At 37.1% G+C, this 21,583-nt stretch overlaps 1 protein-coding gene across 4 annotated transcripts in view; it reads left to right on the forward strand.

Annotated features, from left to right (window-relative positions):
* Window positions 1-21,583, forward strand: part of LOC115232661 — a 442,239-nt gene that overhangs the window by 418,981 nt on the left and 1,675 nt on the right. For all 4 annotated transcript variants that reach the window (XM_029802677.2, XM_036500350.1, XM_036500349.1 and 1 more), the window contains one exon: window positions 20,714-20,921. In XM_029802677.2, coding sequence (XP_029658537.1) covers window positions 20,714-20,921 — 208 coding nt within the window. The remainder of the gene's footprint in view (window positions 1-20,713; window positions 20,922-21,583) is intronic.

Raw genomic sequence — 21,583 nt, forward strand, 5'->3', positions numbered from 1 at the left:
AAGGAAGCTTTTTGATCCCATTTTCAGTCAGCCATTGTTGATTCCTTTTCGTTGTGTGACATGGAGCCCAATCTTCCATGAATAAAAACTTATTTTTCGTTATGTCATCATGTGAATACAGCAGAAGTTATCCTTGCTTAAGTATTTCGATTTATTATTCAGAGTTTATGGTTCCAACACATTCGCTCAGCTCAGAACGACCATTGCTGGTGACAGCTCCCCATACTATTACAGAGATACCACCATGTTTCACAGTTGGCTGGAGTCGTTTCAAATCAAGTTCTTGATTGGGAAGCCTCCAGACCCAAACACGTCCACTGTCTGAAAATAATGCAAATGTAGATTCATCTGAGAAAATCACTCAATCCAAAAATGAACTGGATTTTTCTGACATCTCCTTACCCAATCTTTTTTTTTTCATGATGACGAGGTTCTCTTCTAGCTGCTCTTCCGTAATACCCAAGCTTATGCAGATATTTGTAACACATGTTCTTGGGCTAACTTCTAGCCGTTTTGCAATATCAGAAGCCTTCAATCGTGGTTCGTCCTCGACAATTATCTTCAAACAGCGCAGATTCTTTTCCTGTCGTTTCTTTTCCTTGGCTGTTGAATTGCACTTATAATTCTATTAACAGTAGTAAAAGGAATTTGAAGATTTTCAGCAATTTTTCGCTGGCTAAGGCCAGCCTCAGATTACCCGACAATACCACCTCATTAAAAATCTGACAGTTCTGCTGAATTTTTTGTGCGTTGCATGGTTACTCTTTGCAAATATTTAATGTAATGAAAAAAATAATTACATTGTAAATTCTACACCACTGAAAACATATTAAGACGCTTAGATCAGAAATTTTGAAAATTAAAGGTGTCTATTTACTTCCTGCGTGGGTGTATATATATTATATATATATATATATATATATATATATATATATATATATATATATATATATATATATATATATAATACAGTATACATTAAAACACATTAAGAGGCTTCCATCATAGGAATCCATTACGCTAGAAAGGACAGTTAAACTCAAAACCACTAATTAGGGATAAATTCTCGAAGGGAATGAAAAATAAAAACATTTACCATCTAATTCAATTCCCGGACCATGTTTTCTGACTTATTTCAGTAAAATAAAAATAATTATTTACTGAGGCCGTCTTCATCAGCGAGTAACCCTTAGATTAAATATACACACAACGAGATCAATCCAGCATGTAAACACATTGCTTGTACATTTTAATTTTTTTCAAAACCACTGCGCAGTCGCAGTCTATTGTCGGCAACAAAGAGGATGCCTGTAAAATCTTCGAACAAATTTACCAGAAATCATTATACATAATAAATAATATCATTATACATAATAAATAATATTGAATTGTTCCAAATTCAAGCATACCCCCTGAATTATAAGTTTTAAGATCTTAAGAGTACCTGAGTGAAGCATATATTAAACACACACACACACACACCACACACACACACACACACATATATATACGCTTAGACAAACACTTACACTCACAAACATTTAAAACTGCCCAAAATAATTTTGATGGAGTTTATTTACTACAGGTGGATATCATGACAGCTGAAAAACAAAAAATACAACGACTAAAATAAAGCTGACTTCTTGAATTTCCATTAATTTCAACCTGGGCAGTATGACATCTGACCAAAGAATGCAAGGCAATATCAACCCTCTCAGAAAAAGTTCCCTTTCTTTTTTCATTTTCTCTTTCTTTCTTTTCTTCCTCTGATATAACCTCAGCAAATTTACCACAAACGCACACAAACATTCAGATACATGTATACACACACACATGTATGTGCGCACAGATGTAGATTCGAAATAACCGAATACAATTTCTTCCTAATTCAACTCCAAATTTCGTAAACTAATAATTATCTCACCTTTTTTCTTTATATATATATATATATATAATATATATATATATATATATATATATATATATATATATATACAGTTGTAATTTACAGAAAAACAAAAGACGAAGACAGGTGCATAAACAACAAGCAAGTGTTTTAGTTTCATGCTCAGGAAAGTGATAAAGTCTTTAACGTTTCGAGCCTACGTTCTTCAACAGAATGGAATAAGACAAAATAAACGGAGAGAGAATAACTTGTAGATTTAGCGATTAATCATGGCGACTGGTTGGGAAAAATGGTTTGACGGGAGAGGCAGAAAGAAGGGGAGATAATAAAGTAATGGTGATTCCAAAACGAAGGTGCGCATGCGTGTGTGTATGTGAGAAAGTGTGTGTGCATACGGGTTAGTGACTTTGACGTGTGGATGTGTACGTGTGTGTCTCAGTCTATAATGTGTGGGTGTGTGGATGATGGTGTGTGGGTGTGCAGATGCTGTGCGGTGTGGGTGCTGGGAAGTTAGTTAGTTAGTTAGTTAAGTTAGTTAATGTTTTGGCTCAAATAGCAAAAAGCAAGGCCATGTAGGGGGACATGTACAGGGTGGTGTACATGTAAAGAGTTCAGGCCACTTGTGGTCAAGGGTGACTTTGAACCGAGTTGTCAGTACTAGTTTGTGTGGAGTGTGTGTGGAGTAGTGTGATGTAGTTTGGCGGCGTGGGTCATGTGATATGAGGATGTGGGGTTATAGCGCGGCACAGGAGTGGGTATGGGTGGAGATGTAGGGATAGGGATGGGGTTTTTAGGGAAGCGGATATCAACGAAGGGAGAAGGTGGGTAGGAGTGAAGAGAGGAAGTGGGTGTCAGATGAAGAGAGGAGAGAAGGTGAGTTGTGCAAAGAAGGGATGAGAGAAGATTAATTCCTATTCACGGCGAAGGCGGGAGTTCGGATGGATAGGTGTTCTAGTGAATGACCGGTAGAGCGGAAATAGCGTGAGTCTGACGTCTCGAAGGTGCTCCGCAAACCGGTCAGCCAAGCGGCGTCACGCTTGACCGATGTACAGAGAATGGCAGAAAAAACAAGAGATGCAGTAAATGACGTTGCTAAAAGTGCAGGTAAATGAGTCACTGATACGGTAGAGACAATGATGGGTGCCTGTGAGGATAGCGGTATTGGAGATGTAGGGGCAAGTGCGGCAGCGTGGGTAGGAGAGGGTTGTATATATATATATTTATGTATATGTAATATATATATATATATATATATATATATATTATATATATATATATTATATATATATATATGTGTGTATATATATACACATACATATACGTATACACACACATATATATAATTCTGCGTAAGAATGTAGACGATGCATAACAAGAAGTAGAACATATGTAATTTTCTATAACAAAGAATACATCAAAATAACCAGACTAATTTGTTTTCATCCTTATGGAAACTTCAGTAAGCAGAAATCAATAATTGAAAACAGGACAGCAAAATCTTTTACAATTTAAATTTGCCGAAAATATTTCCAAGTTGGAGGAGATTCGATATAACAAACATCCTATTATGTTTCCAAGGAATGAATTCTTATGTTGCGGTCGTTAGTGAAAAGTGTTACTCAGAGACACTTTCTCAAAGAGATCTCATGGCATTGTGAATGGCTGCATAAATAATTAAATAATTGTATTAATCTAGAATTAATGCGTTTATTTCAAATTTGTGAACACATGAGAGATCTCATCATTTTCGGCAGAGTGTATGTGTGTATCTGTGTATGCGCGTGTAACTAAATAAATATATGTATGTATATCTATCTATCTATCTATCTATCTATCTATCTATCTATCTATCTATCTATCTATCTATCTATCTATCTATCTATCTATCTATCTATCTCTCTATCTCTATCTCTCTCTCTCTCTATTTATATATGTATATATATTGTTTTCCGTGTTGTTCCATCGTGAATCACGATTCTGGAGAGTCCTCTCCAGAGCGCAGGCCTGGGCAGATTGTATGGAAGACCTGCCGTTGCCCATACGACAGGTACCTCCTCTCTACATCACCGATAGTATCCAAGGGAAAAGCAGAGACCAGTACAACTTCAAATTACCTTCGGGACTCCAGCTCCGGATTTCTCCTCAGGGTTTTCTCCCCAAGCCTTCCCCATGATATGTTTTGCCACAAGGTAGTGGAATTTGGAGTCAGAGTTTTCCTTCCCTTAGACGGGTTGTCTTCTGGGGCTAACGGGTCCCATCTACTCGAAGCACTGGTTTTGGGGCGCCAGTAACTCGCGCTCGCCTCTTTTCCTGTCAGTAGTAATAATTCTACCGGGCCCAGGTGATAGGCCACACGAGAAGGCCAGGATTTGGACTTAGCTGTCAGAGGCTCTTTGAAACACACGCCTTAAGGGCATTGTTTTTTAGGTAGTAGGAGATTATCCCCTCCCCACACTCTGACTTGACGACCTTAGGAACCGCAGTTACCAGTGATAGTCTTTGCTCAATTGACGTAGAGCTAGGCACCAGGGGTTGTTTTCGACGGTGGGAGAGACCTCACCGTCTTACTGGATAGCAATCGCCCGCATTAAACTTGGCAGTCCCAGCCAAATAAGTCTTGTCCCGTCACAAGTTTGTCTGCCCTACAGGGTGCGTACAGCTCAGGAATGCATATGATCTAAAATATGGACTGCAAACGTCGCACCAAACAAAAACGAAAAATCGAAAAACAGGAAACCAGCTCTTAAACTAAGTGACTGGAATGTTCGGACTCTATTTCCAGGATTTTCCGACGACTATCAAGAAATTGACACCGCACACGAAACAGCCACCATCAATAACGAACTACTGAGACTCCAGGTGGACATCGCCGCACTTCGGGAAAGGCGCCTGTCGGAGAGAGGAACTTTACGCGAGCGGGATTATACATTCTTCTGGCAAGGGAAAAGCATTGGGGATGTTAGAGAACATGGAATTGGTTTTGCATTGAAAAACTCACTTCTGAAGACGGTGGAACGCGATGATGAAGGAACAAAGAGAATGCTGTCTTCGACTGCACACTTCCGACAGACCAGCCACCTTGGTCAGTGCTTATGCACCTAGCTTACACTCCAACCAGGACTTGAAAGACGAGTTCTGCAGCCAATGAAAATGGACAACGCTTGCTGGAACTATGCACACTCCATGGATTGTGTGTAACTAACAATATTTCCAGCTGAACCAGCAGCACAAAGTATCGTGGATGCAGCCACGTTCCAAACATTGGCACCAACTGGACCTATTACTCACATGCATCGTCATATGCAGAACGTGCTCATCACCCGCTCCTTCCAGAGTGCTGATTGGGATACGGACCACTCACTGGTTTGCTGCAAGATCAAACTCCTCTCCAAAATCCTTCATTACGCCAGATCTTCTGGTAGGCAACGCGTCGACGCCAGGCTGGCGAAACGATCAAAGTCGCTGAATTCAGCAAAACCCTCTAACAGTCTATCACAGCTATCCCATCTGAAGGAGATGTTTCGCACCGATGGAACACCCTCATAGACCACCGCTACAGCGTTGGCGTTCGTGTATTCTGGAAGAAAGAACGGAAAACGCCCGATTGATTCGAAGCGAACTCAAGTGAATTGACCAGCGTTCTAGCAGAAAAACGGGAAACTCTAATCAAGCACAAAGAGCGCTCTACTCGAGAATCACAGCAAACCCCACCAAACCACACGGACAGCCAGAAACAAGTCTCAAAGAATAGCTAGTCGCTGTGCCAATGAATACTGGCTGAAACTGTGTGGATGCATCCAACCAGCAGCTGACATGGGGGACATACGTAGGATGTACAACGGGATAAAGACAGCAAAAGGACCGGCGCAATGCTAGACAGCGCCACTGAAAACCAAAGCTGGAGAGACCATCACAGACCAGTTGTAACAAATGGAGTGATGGGTAGAGCATTACTCCGAGTTATACACCCAGAATAGCTCCATTTCGAAAACATCGCCCGACAGCCGGGAAAGTTTGCTGGTCATTGACGAATTGGACATATCCACAACCGTAGAGGAATTAGAGAAAGCACTCGACTCATTATCAACTGGAAAAGTGCCTGGACTAGATGAGATACCAGCTGAAGTCATCAATGGTTTCAGATCCGGACGATCTACAATGGATATGATTTTCTGTCTTAGGCAGTTACAAGAGAGGTGCAGGGAACAGAACTAGCCGCTCTACATTGCATTCGTTGACTTGACGAAGGCGTTCGACACGGTAAGTAGGAATGGGTTATTCCGAGTTCTTGAGAAGATTGGGAGTCCTCCTCGACTGCTCCGCACCCTTGAGTCTTTCCATTTGTATATGAATGCCACAGTACAATTCAACGGAAACACCTCATAACCCTTTGATGTTCGACATGAGGTAAAACAAGGATTCGTCTTTGCTCCTGTTCGACATCTACTTTCCTATCATGCTGAGGTATGCATTTGGTACGCAACACGACGGCATTTGCCTCCACACAAGGTCGGACAGTAAACTATTCAATCTGTCAAGGCTCAATGCGAAGATCAAAATCCGCAGGGTTTACGTCCGGAAGATGCTGTTTGCTGACGACGCAGCTCAAGTAGCTCATTCAGAAATGCAGCTGCAAACAATGATGGACAATCTCAACCGGGTGTGCTGTGCATTCAGCTTAACAATCAGCCTACAGAAGACCAAGGTAATGGGCCAAGGCTTCTCAGATACCCCCATCATTACCATCGATAACCACTCACTTGATGTGGTCCGTGAGTTTACGTACCTTGTCTCAACAATTACGGATGGCCTCACACTCGACCAGGAGCTGAACAGTAGAATTGGGTTAGCAGCATCGACCTTCGCTAAACTAACTCAAAAAGTGTGGTTAAACAGCAAGCTGACGAGATCCACCAAATTCACAGTCTATAAAGTATGTGTTCTCAGTACCTTGCTATACGGCGGTGAGACCTGGCGCCTTTACGCCAGACAAGAACTCCGCCTGGATGCCTTCCACCTGCGCAAACTTCGGAGTATTCTCGGGGTCAAGTGGAACGACCGCATCACCAACGCCAAGGTACCCGTTCCCAGCTATTAACTACTTTCACATTACTTCGGCAACGCCGTTTCTGCTGCATAGACATGTGTACCGGATGCCTGAAGGGAGGTTGCCGAAAGATATAATGTATGGGGAGCTAGACTCCGGCAGACGTACTCGAGGACGACCACATCTCCGTTTCAAGGATGAATGCAAACATAACACGAAAGTTATGAGTACGAAACCGTTCCTGATGAAGGTAGACACTGGGTACCACTCTGAGGGGAGGAGAAGATCACATACGTCAGATTGCAAAGGACAGACAGAGTCGCAGGAAGACCGACCAACCACATTTGCGACCGTTGCAACCGTGACTGTTACTCACGCATTGGCCTTGTCAGTCAGAAGCAGAAACACCAATCCAATCGAAAGCGCAGATCCATAGTCTTTCGGGACTAACGGATGGCAGTCTCTCTTTCACTCTCTCTCTCTCTCTCTCTCTCTCTCTCACACACACACACACACACACACACACACACACAGAAAGACTAAATGAATATTTGAGACAATATGACGACAAGGAACAGTCCTCCATACTCTACCAACACGCCAAGGATCAACATGGAGGCAATCTAGGTCAATTTGATATCTGCATTTTATCCAAACATTCCCAGTTGTAAATAGGAAATATACGTAGTAGGTAATCATACCCCCATACCCACACTTTATTTATATGCAGGTAGAATAGTTAGTAGGCTGTTATGTAGATGTATGTATGTTTGTATACGTATATGTATTACGTATACATACACACACATACTCAACCATATACACACAAGGAGACAGAGGTACACACACACACATAAAAACACACAAACACAAACATGAATATGCAGAATACATACATTCAAACGTACACACATATATACATACGCGCATTCACATTCCTACATGCATGCATACATACACTTACATGCATACATACATGTCTATGCGCGCACACACTGACCCACACACATGCACACAAACAAAAGGAACGCAGCTCAGAGAACGGACAGAGTCAATGAAAGGTTGCAACACGCAACGAAAATTTTAGAAAAAATAAGTAAACTTTACCGGTGACACAACAAAATATGCTTCAACACACGGACTCACATAAAGATTCTTGCAAACCAAATCCAAAAGCGAAATATATATATATTATATATATATAATATATTATATATATATATAATATATATATATATATATATATATATAATATAGAAAGTATGGGGTAATTACGGATTGCTCGTACAAAGCCAATGCGAAAAAATACAAATCCTAGGTAGTCAAATAAATTATTAGTATGATGGCAGCTACCAAGGAGTACATCATCCTGATTATAGAGACGTTGCACATAAGGAGTCTTTAATCTCTAACCCTGACCTGCAATGTACCTCTGAAACGGCCTACGAAAGGGAAGAGATGCCATTCTCGTTTCTTTGTATAGAAAAGGAGAACGCCCCAAAACATGTGTGTTATTAGCCAAATCTTTGCAAGTATACTTCTCAGTCGGTTGCTGGACCATGTTGCACCAGACATTCTTCCTGAGTCACAATGTGCCTTTCCGCCAAATTGAGGTACTTCTGATATAATCTTTACAACCCGACAGATAGAAGAAAAGCGCAGAGAACAACTTGATGTGTACCAATGTTTTATCGATCTTACTAAGGCCTCAGTCACTGAGCATAAGCCAACTTTTTGGTGTCTCCTTCACTGGGTATCTGGAAGTGTTCATGGAATTCGATTGATCTCTTCATGACAACATGAAAACATCGGTTTGTGTCAACAGTGAACTATTGGAACCCATCTCAGTATAATCTGGTATTAAACATGGTGATCTGTTGGCTCCTACATTGTTCCTCATTTTTGCTATTGATATAGTGCTAGCCTTTGCGTACAACAATGCTGAAATCAACATCCGTTACCGGTTAAGAAGAAAACTTTTTAACATCTGTCCATCTTACTGCTGTGACAAAATCTTTCATGGCTCTCATTCGTAATTTCTTTTACAATTATGATTGCTATCTCGTAATCCACTCAGAGGAAAATCTGCAGCTCCTGATAAACTGCTTTACAGACACGTGTGATGAACTTAGATATACAAGAAACCTGTAGAAAACCATAGTTATGCTACAACCAGCACTAGGCTAGTCATATATCCCATCATCAATATACGTGAAGGGTAAAAAAGTTAAAAGTAGAGACGTTTCTCTACCTTGGTAGAAGAGATCAGTTTCTAATTTTCTAAGGCCTGTAGTGTATTTGGGAAGTTGAATCGAGTCTCTGGTCACAATCGGACATCAAAGCCGCACCGAAAGTAGAAGTCTATCAAGGATGTGGATGTGGATCTTGGGCAACTTACCTCAAGAATATTCAACCTCATGGGCGATTTCCGCAGTGATACTTGCCTAAAATCCTGAAGAAATAACTCGGCATTGCAGGTATCAAATATAGATGGCTCGGCCGCTACTCCTATGATTGATGTGAAATAATTTGTAAATCCCTTGAAGGCCTTAAGAGCCATGTGAGCCGTCATTGTGAATGAGGAGACCAAAGCTAATATGTTTCTTAGAGAGAAATGGATCAAAGAAAAAGTTTTATTTGATCACAGGTTGAGTTCCATCATAGACGTATATACGTATGGGAGAGACGTATATACGTAAGGCGGCGAGCTGGCAGAAACGTTAGCACGCCGGGTGAAATGCGTAGCCGTATTTGGTCTGTCGTTACGTTCCGAGTTCAAATTCCGCCGAGGTCGACTTTGCCTTTCATCCTTTCGGGGTCGATAAATTAAGTACCAGTTACGCACAGGGGTCGATCTAATCGACTTAATCTGTTTGTCTGCCCTTGTTTGTCCCCTCTGTGTTTAGCCCCTTGTGGGTAGTAAAGAAATATATACGCATGGGAGAGATAGCGCACTAAATCGACTTCAATATCGATGTTTTCTTTTATTGCCCTCCGAAAAATGAAAATTAAAGTATCAACTTAGGTTATATATAAACCCAGAACACCTGCTTTTGAATATTGTTATGATGATATTTGTTTCTTTTTACATATAATGGAAGGCAGAAAGTGACACTTTTTGACTAACATTATCGACATTACATCTCTATGCTTACCGGGTAGTTTATTCAGTCATCAAAAACAGCTTTACTCTTCGCTTTCTATTCTCCTTTAGATAGCATTCTAAATATGGATCCATAAATTATAAACTATTTTTACATTGTTCTTTACATAAGCTTCTTAAATTTCTTCTTCCTTTTATAAACTTCTGTCAACCAGTTCATATATTTAACGTATTCTCTTCTTTATATAACCTTTCAGTTGATTCATAAACTATACGTACTATTTTTATTCTAATCTATTTCGCCTTCTAAAATACATTACCTTTCTATACTTCTCGAAATTTCTCTGACTACATTTATAGATTATAATTCATTTTTATATTTATACTCTAGTAAGGATGAGGGACAATATATTTTACCTTCTCATGCCATCAAAGATGAATCAGGCTAAGTTCTCTCAGTTTCTATCATCAGCGGCAAAATGTGTGAAAAAAGTAATTTCTGCTGTAAATGGAGGAAGCGTCTGTATTTAACATTTTATCAGTCCGTTTAGAAAGTCAAGTTAGAGGTGAAAACTTAATGGGACGCAAAAGTATTAGTCCCTCACTATATTAATTATAATGGCTCTAACTTGTCAACTTTTCATGCGAATATCGGCTGTGGGTAGCTTTTCCTCAGTTATTTTCTATCGTTACGATGCCATTTGTACATATTACACAACTCTTTCTTCCATTAGATGTTGCTCTTTTCGTGCATTAATATAGTGAAAGATATACTTTTCTAATAAAGTCTAATAAGACTGAAAGATGTCTGCGCTTAAGACAATTAACGAAGTAATCACCCTTTCTTACAAAAATATTACTTACGTTATGTATTGCGTTCAATGTCGTCTTCTGTTAACTGCAAAAGTATCATTAAGTAATTGATGTTTCTCTCGCAAAATTATTTATGATGGTACTAACTAGACTGTAATTTTCCATGCGGATGATGTCCCTCGGTAATTTCGCTTTCTTTCTGTAACAATCTATTATTGATCTTTTTATGAAAATCCTCCATTCATTTTCTCTCTCTCTCTCTCTCTCTCCTTTCCTTCCTCTTCGTTTTATATTTTCATTTTCTTCCTCTCCTTTTATATTTTTCCTTCTTTGATTTGTATTTCCTCAATTTTCTTCTCCGTTTCTTTCTATTCTCTTTTCTCCACTTTTCATTATTCTATGTCTTTTCCCCCATTTTTTGTTCTCATTCTTTAATTTGTCCTTCTTTTTTTCGCCCGAACACACATACACACATTTACACACATATACGCATACAAACATTTACACACATACACACACATGTTTCAAAACTCATTGTTACTTTCCATCATTTACTTCTCATTCCTCACCACACCCTCTCCATCCAGACAGTCATTTCTTCCATTAGATGTTGGTCTTTCGTTATGGTCGTCATTGTGGTTGTCATTACTTTTCTTTAACCCCTGGCCGAGCAGGTTTATGTTCAAAGACGTTCAAAGACATTTATGTTCTTTTATTTTTTCCAGACATATCTTCCTGTTTTTGATGATTGTAAGATGTGATCTGATGGAAGAAGAGTTCGATGAGTTACTTACTATTTCTTGTAGTTTGAGCCTCAACGTTTAGATTCCCTCGTTGAATACTTTCTTCACTAGTAGAAGAGAATAGATAAGTAGTTGTCGGCCAATTTAAATGACGTCAGTTTAAATCTAAAGCTTGTGTTTATGCTGTTGGACAGGTTAACTAACTCAGTGCATTAGACTTCACAGCTGTTTGCATTATCAAATCCACTAGAGTCATATTTAATTTACATGCCCACCTGGAAAGCAGCATCCAGGAAACCACTTTTGTGTATAAAATCTTACAAAATACATAGCATATTGGATTTAAAAGGCAAACATCTTTAAGCATATCTCTCCACATCCCTTACTTAACCAATATTAAATATAAAATGCCCGCGTGATTCTGTCAAGGCTTCTCCGTAACAATTCAAGCGAAGAAGGCAATCCGCCGCTACTACCAGCAACACTTCGGTTTCACATATATAACATTCCTAAAACCACTTCAGCCTCGAACATTTGCTGACCCAAAACACATTGACATTCTGCTCTCGTATATGGGTTAGTGTAACTGCTACATACTGAAACACCCTAAATCATACACAAAAGAAACTTACAATTCGCAAAATTTTCGCTATTACCACTGTGTCGTAGCCTCATGGATCTGCGTTATAGATTCTCTAGTGCTACTACGGCAAAAGTTCTTGAAGTCTTGAAACCGATTTTAGAGTACTGTATGTATATATAGGATGATGCTGTTGGTACAGATATAAACCTACCCCAAAGAAGTAATCTAGTTAATTGTTAAAACTCATAGGAAAACCTTATTTCTTCCACATTAACAATAATAGCCACTGCTATTTTAAATTAATCATATTCACGCCCCGCTTACCGATGTCTACCCAATGCGTTCATATTTTCTTCTGTGGTGAACTCTAATATTTTTCATTTCCCAAAAAACTCACTAAAGATTTTGCTTCATTATTTCATCATAGAACTGTATTCCTCTTGAGTTCTCTTTCCGCCGAAGTTACTTTTTTGTGTGTTATCAACTACAGATATTCAAACGCAATTTCAATCAAGCTAATATTACAAAACTTAAAGGCAGAGAACCAGCAGAATCGTTAGTACACCGGGCAAAATGCTTAGCGGTGTATAGTCCGCCTTTACATTCTGAGTTCAAATTTCATGGAAGTCGACTTTATCTTTCATCCTTTCGGGGTCGATAAAATAATAACCAGTCGAGCACTGGGATCGATGCAATCGACTTAACTCTATCCCCACCGAAATTGCTGACCTTATGCTAAAATTTGAAACCAATATTATGAAACTTAGAAGGCCTGCAAAAGTCATAGGTGCTGCCATTCCTTATCTAAGTAATTAACAAAATATTTTTCTTATATGCACATCACAAGTGCTTCGTTCGAAAATCTATTTAAAAATTTTTCGAATATCAATCACTAAACCGTAGACATTGCAAAAGCAATGAACAAAAAAATTGTTTCAAATTAATAATATTGACAAATCTTCAAAAGACTCGAACAAGAGAAAAAGTAAGTTTAATGTGAAAGTTAAAAAAGTAACACAGTATAGCAGCGGATCTTCTGTTTTCCTTTTCTTTTCTTTTTTGTATTTCATTTTATAACTAATAACATGACAATATTTAAAACAGACAAACAATGCGTAGACTCTTAAGTTATTTTTTTCTCGTAATTTTAAACAATACATTTGTTTTATATTTCATAAACAAATAATAACTGGACTAAACAGAACAAATAATAACTGCTATAAAAACTCCAGAAGAAATAATATAACAGACAAACATACTATTCATTAATCATAAAAACAGAGGGTTTACTGGTGTTTGCAACACTTAAAATAATAATACAAATTGTAGATATGTTAGGTTTAGTACACAAAATGAAGAATAATTTATAGACTTTATTTATAGCCTTTGTAGATTTATATACAAAACCGAACATAAGTATTTAGGTTTACATATATATATATATATATATATATATATATGTATGTGTGTGTGTGTATGTGTGTGCGTATGTGTATACACACACAAAGAAATATACTCGCTCTCATGCATATACATAAACTTTAATATGTGTGCATACGTTTAAGTATACTAATAGATTGCTTACATAAATACATACGTATATAAATGAAAGCAAATATATATACGTGTTTATCTGTACATATGTATGTTTGTACTATGTATGAATAGATAGATAGATAGATAGATAGATAGATAGATAGATAGATAGATAGATAGATAGATAGATAGATAGATAGATAAATGAATAATTTTATGTAGATATTGATACAAGCATATAGTAAAATCCCATTATACACTGAACTAGATATCCAACTACTGCCTCAAATCGGATCTAAAAAAATAAAGACTAGAAAAACACGAAGGTAAAATTTATTTTAAAGAGAATCGCAGTAAGTATATAAAATCAAAACCAGACGCACGGAATATATTAGTATATTAATATCTTCAAACGCTCAGCTTCTAATCGAGTTTGGGTTTCTAACTTTAATCTTCTTAACATTGTAGGCACATAAAGTAAAACAAGCATATAAGTCTTCAACAACTAAAGCAACATGTGTTTGCCAAAAATGCAAATAACGCCATCTTCCTATTGCTGGTCAGTTGAAATACATTTCTGTACAAAACGCCAGTCGCCATGATTCTGCATTGCATTTAACTGAGAAGATATATTTATTTAATAGTTGTGGTAATTGCTGCAAAACAGCAACTAAGCTACAAAAGAAGGGGGGCATTTTTGCTATGCAGCGTTTTGATAAATGATGGTTAACCTCTCTTTACATTATCAATAAATATGCAATTTCACACTATATTTCGAAGCAGTGGCAGCTATAAATATAAGCAGATTTACTATCTCACTTGTAAAATAATCGTGTCTAATTTGAAGGAAAAGGGATCGAAGATTACTTTAGTACCATTGGTAGCACTGCGCTGTGGGAAGTAAAAAGCTAATATTTCTTGCGCCTCTTTTAGCACAAAGAAAACAGTGGTGATCACTTTAACATGTATTATGGCTGTTGGCCTTCCTTAAAAATTAAATACTTTCCACCCTTTTGTCCATCAACTGGTAAATAAATCAATCATAATCTAGTGCCAGAAATAACTGGACTAATTTTGATGTTGTGCATAATTCGGCAGTGTGATAAAATATTTTCATGCATAAACATTGTGTATAAAAACCTAAGATAAGTATTAGAAAAGTTGGATTTCAGTTTATAACGAGTACGTTTTAAGTCTTGCTTTGTGTTTTTTTTTTCGAACAGAGAAAAATAAAGGGTTTGCATTGACATATTTCACACGTGCTTGACAATTATTTAGACGATATGCATTTCACACCTTCTGTCCGTTTAAGTGTATATACATTCACGTTATATATATATGTATATATATATATATATATATATATATATATATATATATATATATATAATATATATATATATAATATATATATATATATACATACAAACATACATGCATACATATATGTATATATATATATATTATATATATATATATATATATATAATATATATATATATACATAAGATATATATAGGGTAGCGGATATTCTTAGAAATTTCACCACCAGTGGCCTAGCATGTTTAAAATGTCAATAGACAACATATTCTCAATATAAAATAGTGTACATTTAAACACAAGAGAAAACTATTAACAGGTAAATTTTACACGCTAGAAGAAGCACATTTAGGGGCAATTTCCGAAGGGAATGAAAAATAAAAACTTTTACCTTGTTATCTTTTGCGTTTATACCGAGGTTTCAGATTCCTTTAGCAAATAAAATAATTTGCTAGGCTAATCCTCATCAGTAACCGTACCTTAACAACTAGCATATAATATAGAGACAAATAACACGTGCCTCATCATTCCATGTTATAATTTTTCAAAATTCACCGCGCAAGTGCAGTTTCAGACGATGGTGGGAGAAGGGCGAGGGAGAGGGTAGTAGGAGAGAAGAGAAGAAGTAGGAGTCGGAGCAATAGAGGAGAGGTTGGTGGGAGGAAGTAGGTGTGAGAGGGAGAGACGAGAGGGGAGGGGAGCTCATGTGGTGTAAAGGAGCGAAGAGAGAAAATTAATTCTGCTCACGTCGAAAATCGGAGTCCGGATGGCCCCTGTGCAAGGACAATCCGAACACAGACAGGTGTTGCAAATAGTGACCAGTAGAGCGGAAATGGCGCGAGACCAGAGTGTCATTGCCGAGTCGGATGTCTCGGAGGTGTTCCGCGAACCGGTCAGGAAGAGGGTAGTGTTTGAGAGGTAAGGGCAAGTGTGACAGCGTGGGCGGGAGCAGAGGAACGATCCGGGTTGGGTAGAGAGAGTATTTGCATGGTTCACGGAATGTGTTCTGGCAAGGGTGATGTGGATAGTGGTGAGGTGATATCCACGTTGTATGAAGTGGCGAGCCATGAGTGAAAACTGAGTCTCAAAGTCATGTTCGTCACTGCAGAGCCTGCGTAGACGGAGGAATTGGCAATAGGGGATGGAAAGCTTCGTGTGTTTAGAGTGGGAGGAGGAGAAGTTAAGGTATGAGTGTGAGTCTGTGTGTTTGTAGTGGATGGCGGTGGCGAGAGTGGAGTGATGAATGCTGACCGAGATGTCAAGAAAGGAGACAGTAGTGTCAGAGATAGTGCAGAAGAAATGGAGGGCATTTGACAAAAGAGTGGAAGTCTAGATGTTCGCGAGAGAGTGAGGTCGCACCGATACTGTCGTCAATATAATGGCCGTATAGTTCGGGAGTGGGACCAGTGAAACTTGAGAATATTTGGGCCTCAACATAGTTAACGAACAGGTTCGCATGGTTAGGGCCCATTCTCGTTCCCATGGGCTATAGATATATTTAAATAACATGCCAGCGTTCCCTTCATCATACACGCAGTAATCACATTCGCTTAAAATGGCTTATTGATATGTTTTGTTTCCCTTTTTCTTCCTGATGAGAAGATCGCATTGTTTTACACCCTTTTATTCCCTCTGGAATAATACCAATGTTGTCTTCGAAACATATGTCGGAAGTATAAAGATTTGAATAACACCTGCATTTAACTACATTTCTATATATATTTCACTAAACCCTGGAATTTCTAGCTTTATAAGTAGGCTGTAGCATCCATGGTATTTAGGTGAAATTTTTGCTACCCTGGTAACTATATATCTTTTCCGTGTTATTTGCACACATTGAAAAAAAACACATGCACATATACATACGTATATATATAATATATATATATATATATATATATATATATATATATATTATATATATATATATATATATATATATATATATATATATATATATATATAATCTGAAATAGAGATGCAATTATAGATCCTCCCTTGTTATTCTTGCTCTCAGTGAGTGATTGGTCCCTTGGAGATCTTTAATGAATGACGCTATATTTCTATCAATTACAATAATAAATTAATTAAATTATATACATTTTGCTTGTGGTTATGCATCTGTGTTTCATCAAGTGGGTATGTCAGTTGTTGCGTATATATATATATATATATATATATATATATATGTATGTGTGTGTGTGTGTGTGTGTGTGTGTGTGTGTGTGCGTATATGTATGACTAATTTATTCACTTAAATATAAGTGCTTGTGTATTGATGTGTTTATGACCGAGTATGGCGGCAACTAACATGCAAAGGCACAATTTCAGGGCACGTTTTTAACATATGACGCCAATATACGCATATGAGTGTCGTTCTCTGTATATCAGGGAGAGAGGAAGAGGAGGAGAAAGATTGAGAGACAATGTGTGAATGTTTATCTGTGTGTGTGCGTACAAGTTAAATTACGGTTTACTGTAATAAGCATTTAAGGAAATCAATATCTCCTGTTGGACTCTCGCCAATAGAAAATACATTTCCTGCTTGCTTGAAGTCTTTCAAAGAATACCAATTGGCATATTGTCAATAGTTATTATCATTATTATTATTATTATTATTATTATTATTATTATTATTATTATTATTATTATCATTATTATTATTATTATTATATCATCATCATCATCATCATCATTCATTCATTATTGCAACAGCAGTGAAGTGGTTGAATTGTTAAAACGTCGGGTAAAATGCTTTGCAGTATTTGTTCCGACATTTTACATTCAAAGTTTAAGTACCATCAAGCTCAATTTTGCCCTTTGTTCTCCCGGGGCTGATAAAAGAAAGTACCAGTCCAGACAAGTACTTGAGTCGATTTAAGCGATTAATAGTTCCCCTAAAAAGGATTAGTATTGTGCCAAAATTTGAAACAGAGTTCGATTCTCTGTAGAGGTTTGCTGGCCACTTTTTCTCCACCTTCTAATGGGGATTTACCCGACTTCATAAGCTGTATTCCCAGCCTTCCTGCGTTCGAGAATTCCTTTATTTTATGTAGTATACTGACTCATTCGGCGCTTATAAGTTTGTCTACAAAATGGTCTTCAAAAGCTATTATTTAGCATTATAAATAGATGATTTTGGCTCTCAGGGATCTTTTAGCTTAACGGTACAGAGTTCTCAGTACAGTAGGAATCTCTGCAGAGGATTGCTGGCCGTAAATCCACCTCTTGCCCGTCTTCTAAAATGTGTTTAGCCGATTTTCTGTCTTCACAGCCATTCTGCATTCGATTTTTTCAGTAGAATATTCTTCTTCTTCTTCTTCTTCTTCTTCTTTCTTCTTCTTCTTCTTCTTCTTCTTCTTCTTCTTCTTCTTCTTCTTCTTCTTCTAATTATTATTATTATTATCATTATTATTATTATTATTATCACCATCATCATTATTATACATACTAAACAGATTAGACATTTGGAAAAGAAAAATCCTAAAATCGTGCTACAACAAGGAACCTTAGATGCCAAGTACCCTGCTAAGTATCCAAGCTGTCCCTAATAACACTGTTTTCTGGAGTTGTACGAGAGTGGGATTTATGTCTATTTCCTCTATCCATCTGTTCAGATCTTTAGGGATAGTTTCGTGTGCACCTATAACTACTGGGATGCATTTAACCCGCACTTCCCATAGTCTCTGTAATTCAATAGCTAGGTCGTGGTACTTTGCTATTTTTTCTATGCTTCTCGTATTAATGTCTTTATAATTTGTCTCTATTATCTGGCACTTTTTATTCTCTTTATCTACTACAACCAAATCATGCCTTCTAGCTTCTATTGCTCTAGCTTCTATTGCTCTGTCAGTCTGAATTTTGAAGTCCCACAACATCTTATATTTCTTACTTTCTAGCAATTTACTTGGTTCGTGTTCATACCATTGTTCAGTATGTTTAAATCCTAACTTTCTACATAGCTCCCAGTGGATCACTCTCACTAGATTGTCATGTCTTTTCTTGCATTCTTTCTGTGCCAGCTGCTGCATTCACTTACTATGTAACACTTTCCTCTTTTGATTTGCATAATCTACATTGGGAATCTACTTGGTTTTTGTCTATCTTAGCTTTTATCCAATTAGTCCTTAATGCTTGATCTTGTGCAGCTACTAACAAACTTCCCATCTTCAGTACTTCACTCTCCACTACTTATTTGGTTATAAAATCTCCACTGGTGTGTCTCAAATAATCTATTCTGTTGATTCTGATCTATTCTTTTCTGATATATGGAGAGCTTGCCTGCTACTGTTATGATATATTGTTTCAACTTGAATAAGTGGTTTCACATGAATGGGAATAAATTAAAAATAAAATTAGCGTGCAGAAATGGAATAGTCCAGATGGATAATAAAAAATTAAATTAAAGAAAAGACTATTGTCTATAAAGTATACAATGTAGAGAAAAAAGATTTGAACACCTGGAGGAAAGCACCATCGAAAAGTGTCTTGGTGCGACTATGAAAGATATTTAGCCAGAGGCGGTAAATTCGCCACAATAGAACCAAGGTTCGAGTCAACTGAGCGTGCAAGGAAGTATTCGACTCGAACTTGCAAAGTAGAAATATTTTATTTTTACCTTTATATCTGGGACGTAGGACGTCCCGGATAAAAATTTAAAATGCCCCCTCCCAATAGCAGTAGAGGTAGACTGGATTGTAGCCACACTTCTATACAAGAGGGAGGACACGATACAATTGATCGAAATTGCAAGAGACGGGCTAACAATTCCAGTCTGTTATATATTTTGAGCATTGTTATCACTAGCGATATCAAGATATAACTTTGTATTTTGTATTTTATGTGTAGATGTATATATAGAGATGTACATGTAATATGTACACACATATATACACATATATACATGCACTAGCACTATTACCCGGCAACGGTGGGTCATACTGCTAGTATATATATACATGTTCTTCCGTATATGTGTATATGTGTGTGCTCATACGTTTGATTGTTTGGATGTATATATGTGTATTGTGAAACTGTTCACTTTAGATTTCATTATACATAATTATATCAAAATTCGATATTTTTGATGTGTCATCTGCGTGAAAGAATATCTAATGCAAGGAATATGAAATAGCATTGAAATTTAAAATATTATTTGATAATTAATTACCTTAATTTCAAAATAATTTTAAAATAATTATCTCCTTATAACAACCCTATGTATACAGTTCTGAATATCTATTATAAAATCAATACTACACGTGTACTGACGACCTCCATCGACAGTCCAAAGTTGTTTCGTACACTTGACACGATATTTTTGTTAAGTAATATATTTTCGTTTCAAGGGTGGCTAGCTGTCTGAGTTGTTACCGCGCCGGAGAAAAATGTTTAGTCACATTTCTTCATGTTTTGCGTTCTGAGTTTATATGTTGCTGAGGTCGACCTCACCATTTATTCTGACAGGTTCAGTAAAATAAGGTCCAGTTGAACACTAGGGTTGATGTAATCGACTTCCTACTTATCCCAAAATTTCATGCTTTGCACCTATAGTAGGTCTTCTCTTTTCATCGCATATTCGATCTTAGTTTCACTTTTTCATGGTTCAAACATTAAACACGCTTTCAAATGATTTCCTTTTATCCTTATTTTACTTTTGTAGGTCAGCATTCAAGACCAAACAAAAAAACGAGATGTTGAAGAGGGCTTCCTTTAACATACCGTCTTTTGTTCTGCATTATGTCATCAATGGTCAAGACTGGCCCGAAGGCGATGAAGTCTATCACAGTTGGATTAGCGTCCCCACACTACTTATAAACGGTCGAGATGATACTTTTGCCACATTAGAGGATGCTAAGCTAATGAAAGCGGTGGGTATTTTTCTATATAAACTGACTATAGATTTTAATTGAGTAAGTACAGCGAAAATATTTCGAGTAATATTGTTGAATAAGGACTCTTGATCACAAATAGATAAAACATCTGCTGAAATTTTATCTTTAAATGTAAGTCTTAAAATTGACAGTTACATGCTAGGGCAGGGATCAACACATGAGAAATATCTATGGAATACTTTATTACACTACTTTCCCAAATATGTTTTAAGATATATTACTTATTGTATATTATTATGATACTTGATGTATAATATCTTTTTATGTCAGTTAACTTGTAATATATCGTTAACTGTTATAGTATCTTGTGATGTAGTTTACTTACTGTTTTACGTCTCTCTTGTTAAAAATGGAAGGCGTTTACCTACCTAATCTAGTTATGATTTCGTTTATGTGCACTTCCAAAAATTATTAAATCATCCAGTGAAATATATAATAAAAAATACAAATATCAATTCGTCAACATGCTCTTTAGGAAATACTTCACCAAACGTTTCTCTTGAAAATTAATGGGAAGCGTTTTCTTGTCAACCATTCCAATGCTTCGAATTAATCGATATATTTGAATAAGTAATTGTTTTCTATGTCGTCAATCATTGTTAAAAATATTTATAATGCCATCGTTTCTTTTATCACTA

The sequence above is a fragment of the Octopus sinensis genome, linkage group LG2, assembly GCF_006345805.1.
Source record: "Octopus sinensis linkage group LG2, ASM634580v1, whole genome shotgun sequence".
In the NCBI taxonomy this organism is placed as follows: domain Eukaryota; kingdom Metazoa; phylum Mollusca; class Cephalopoda; order Octopoda; family Octopodidae; genus Octopus; species Octopus sinensis.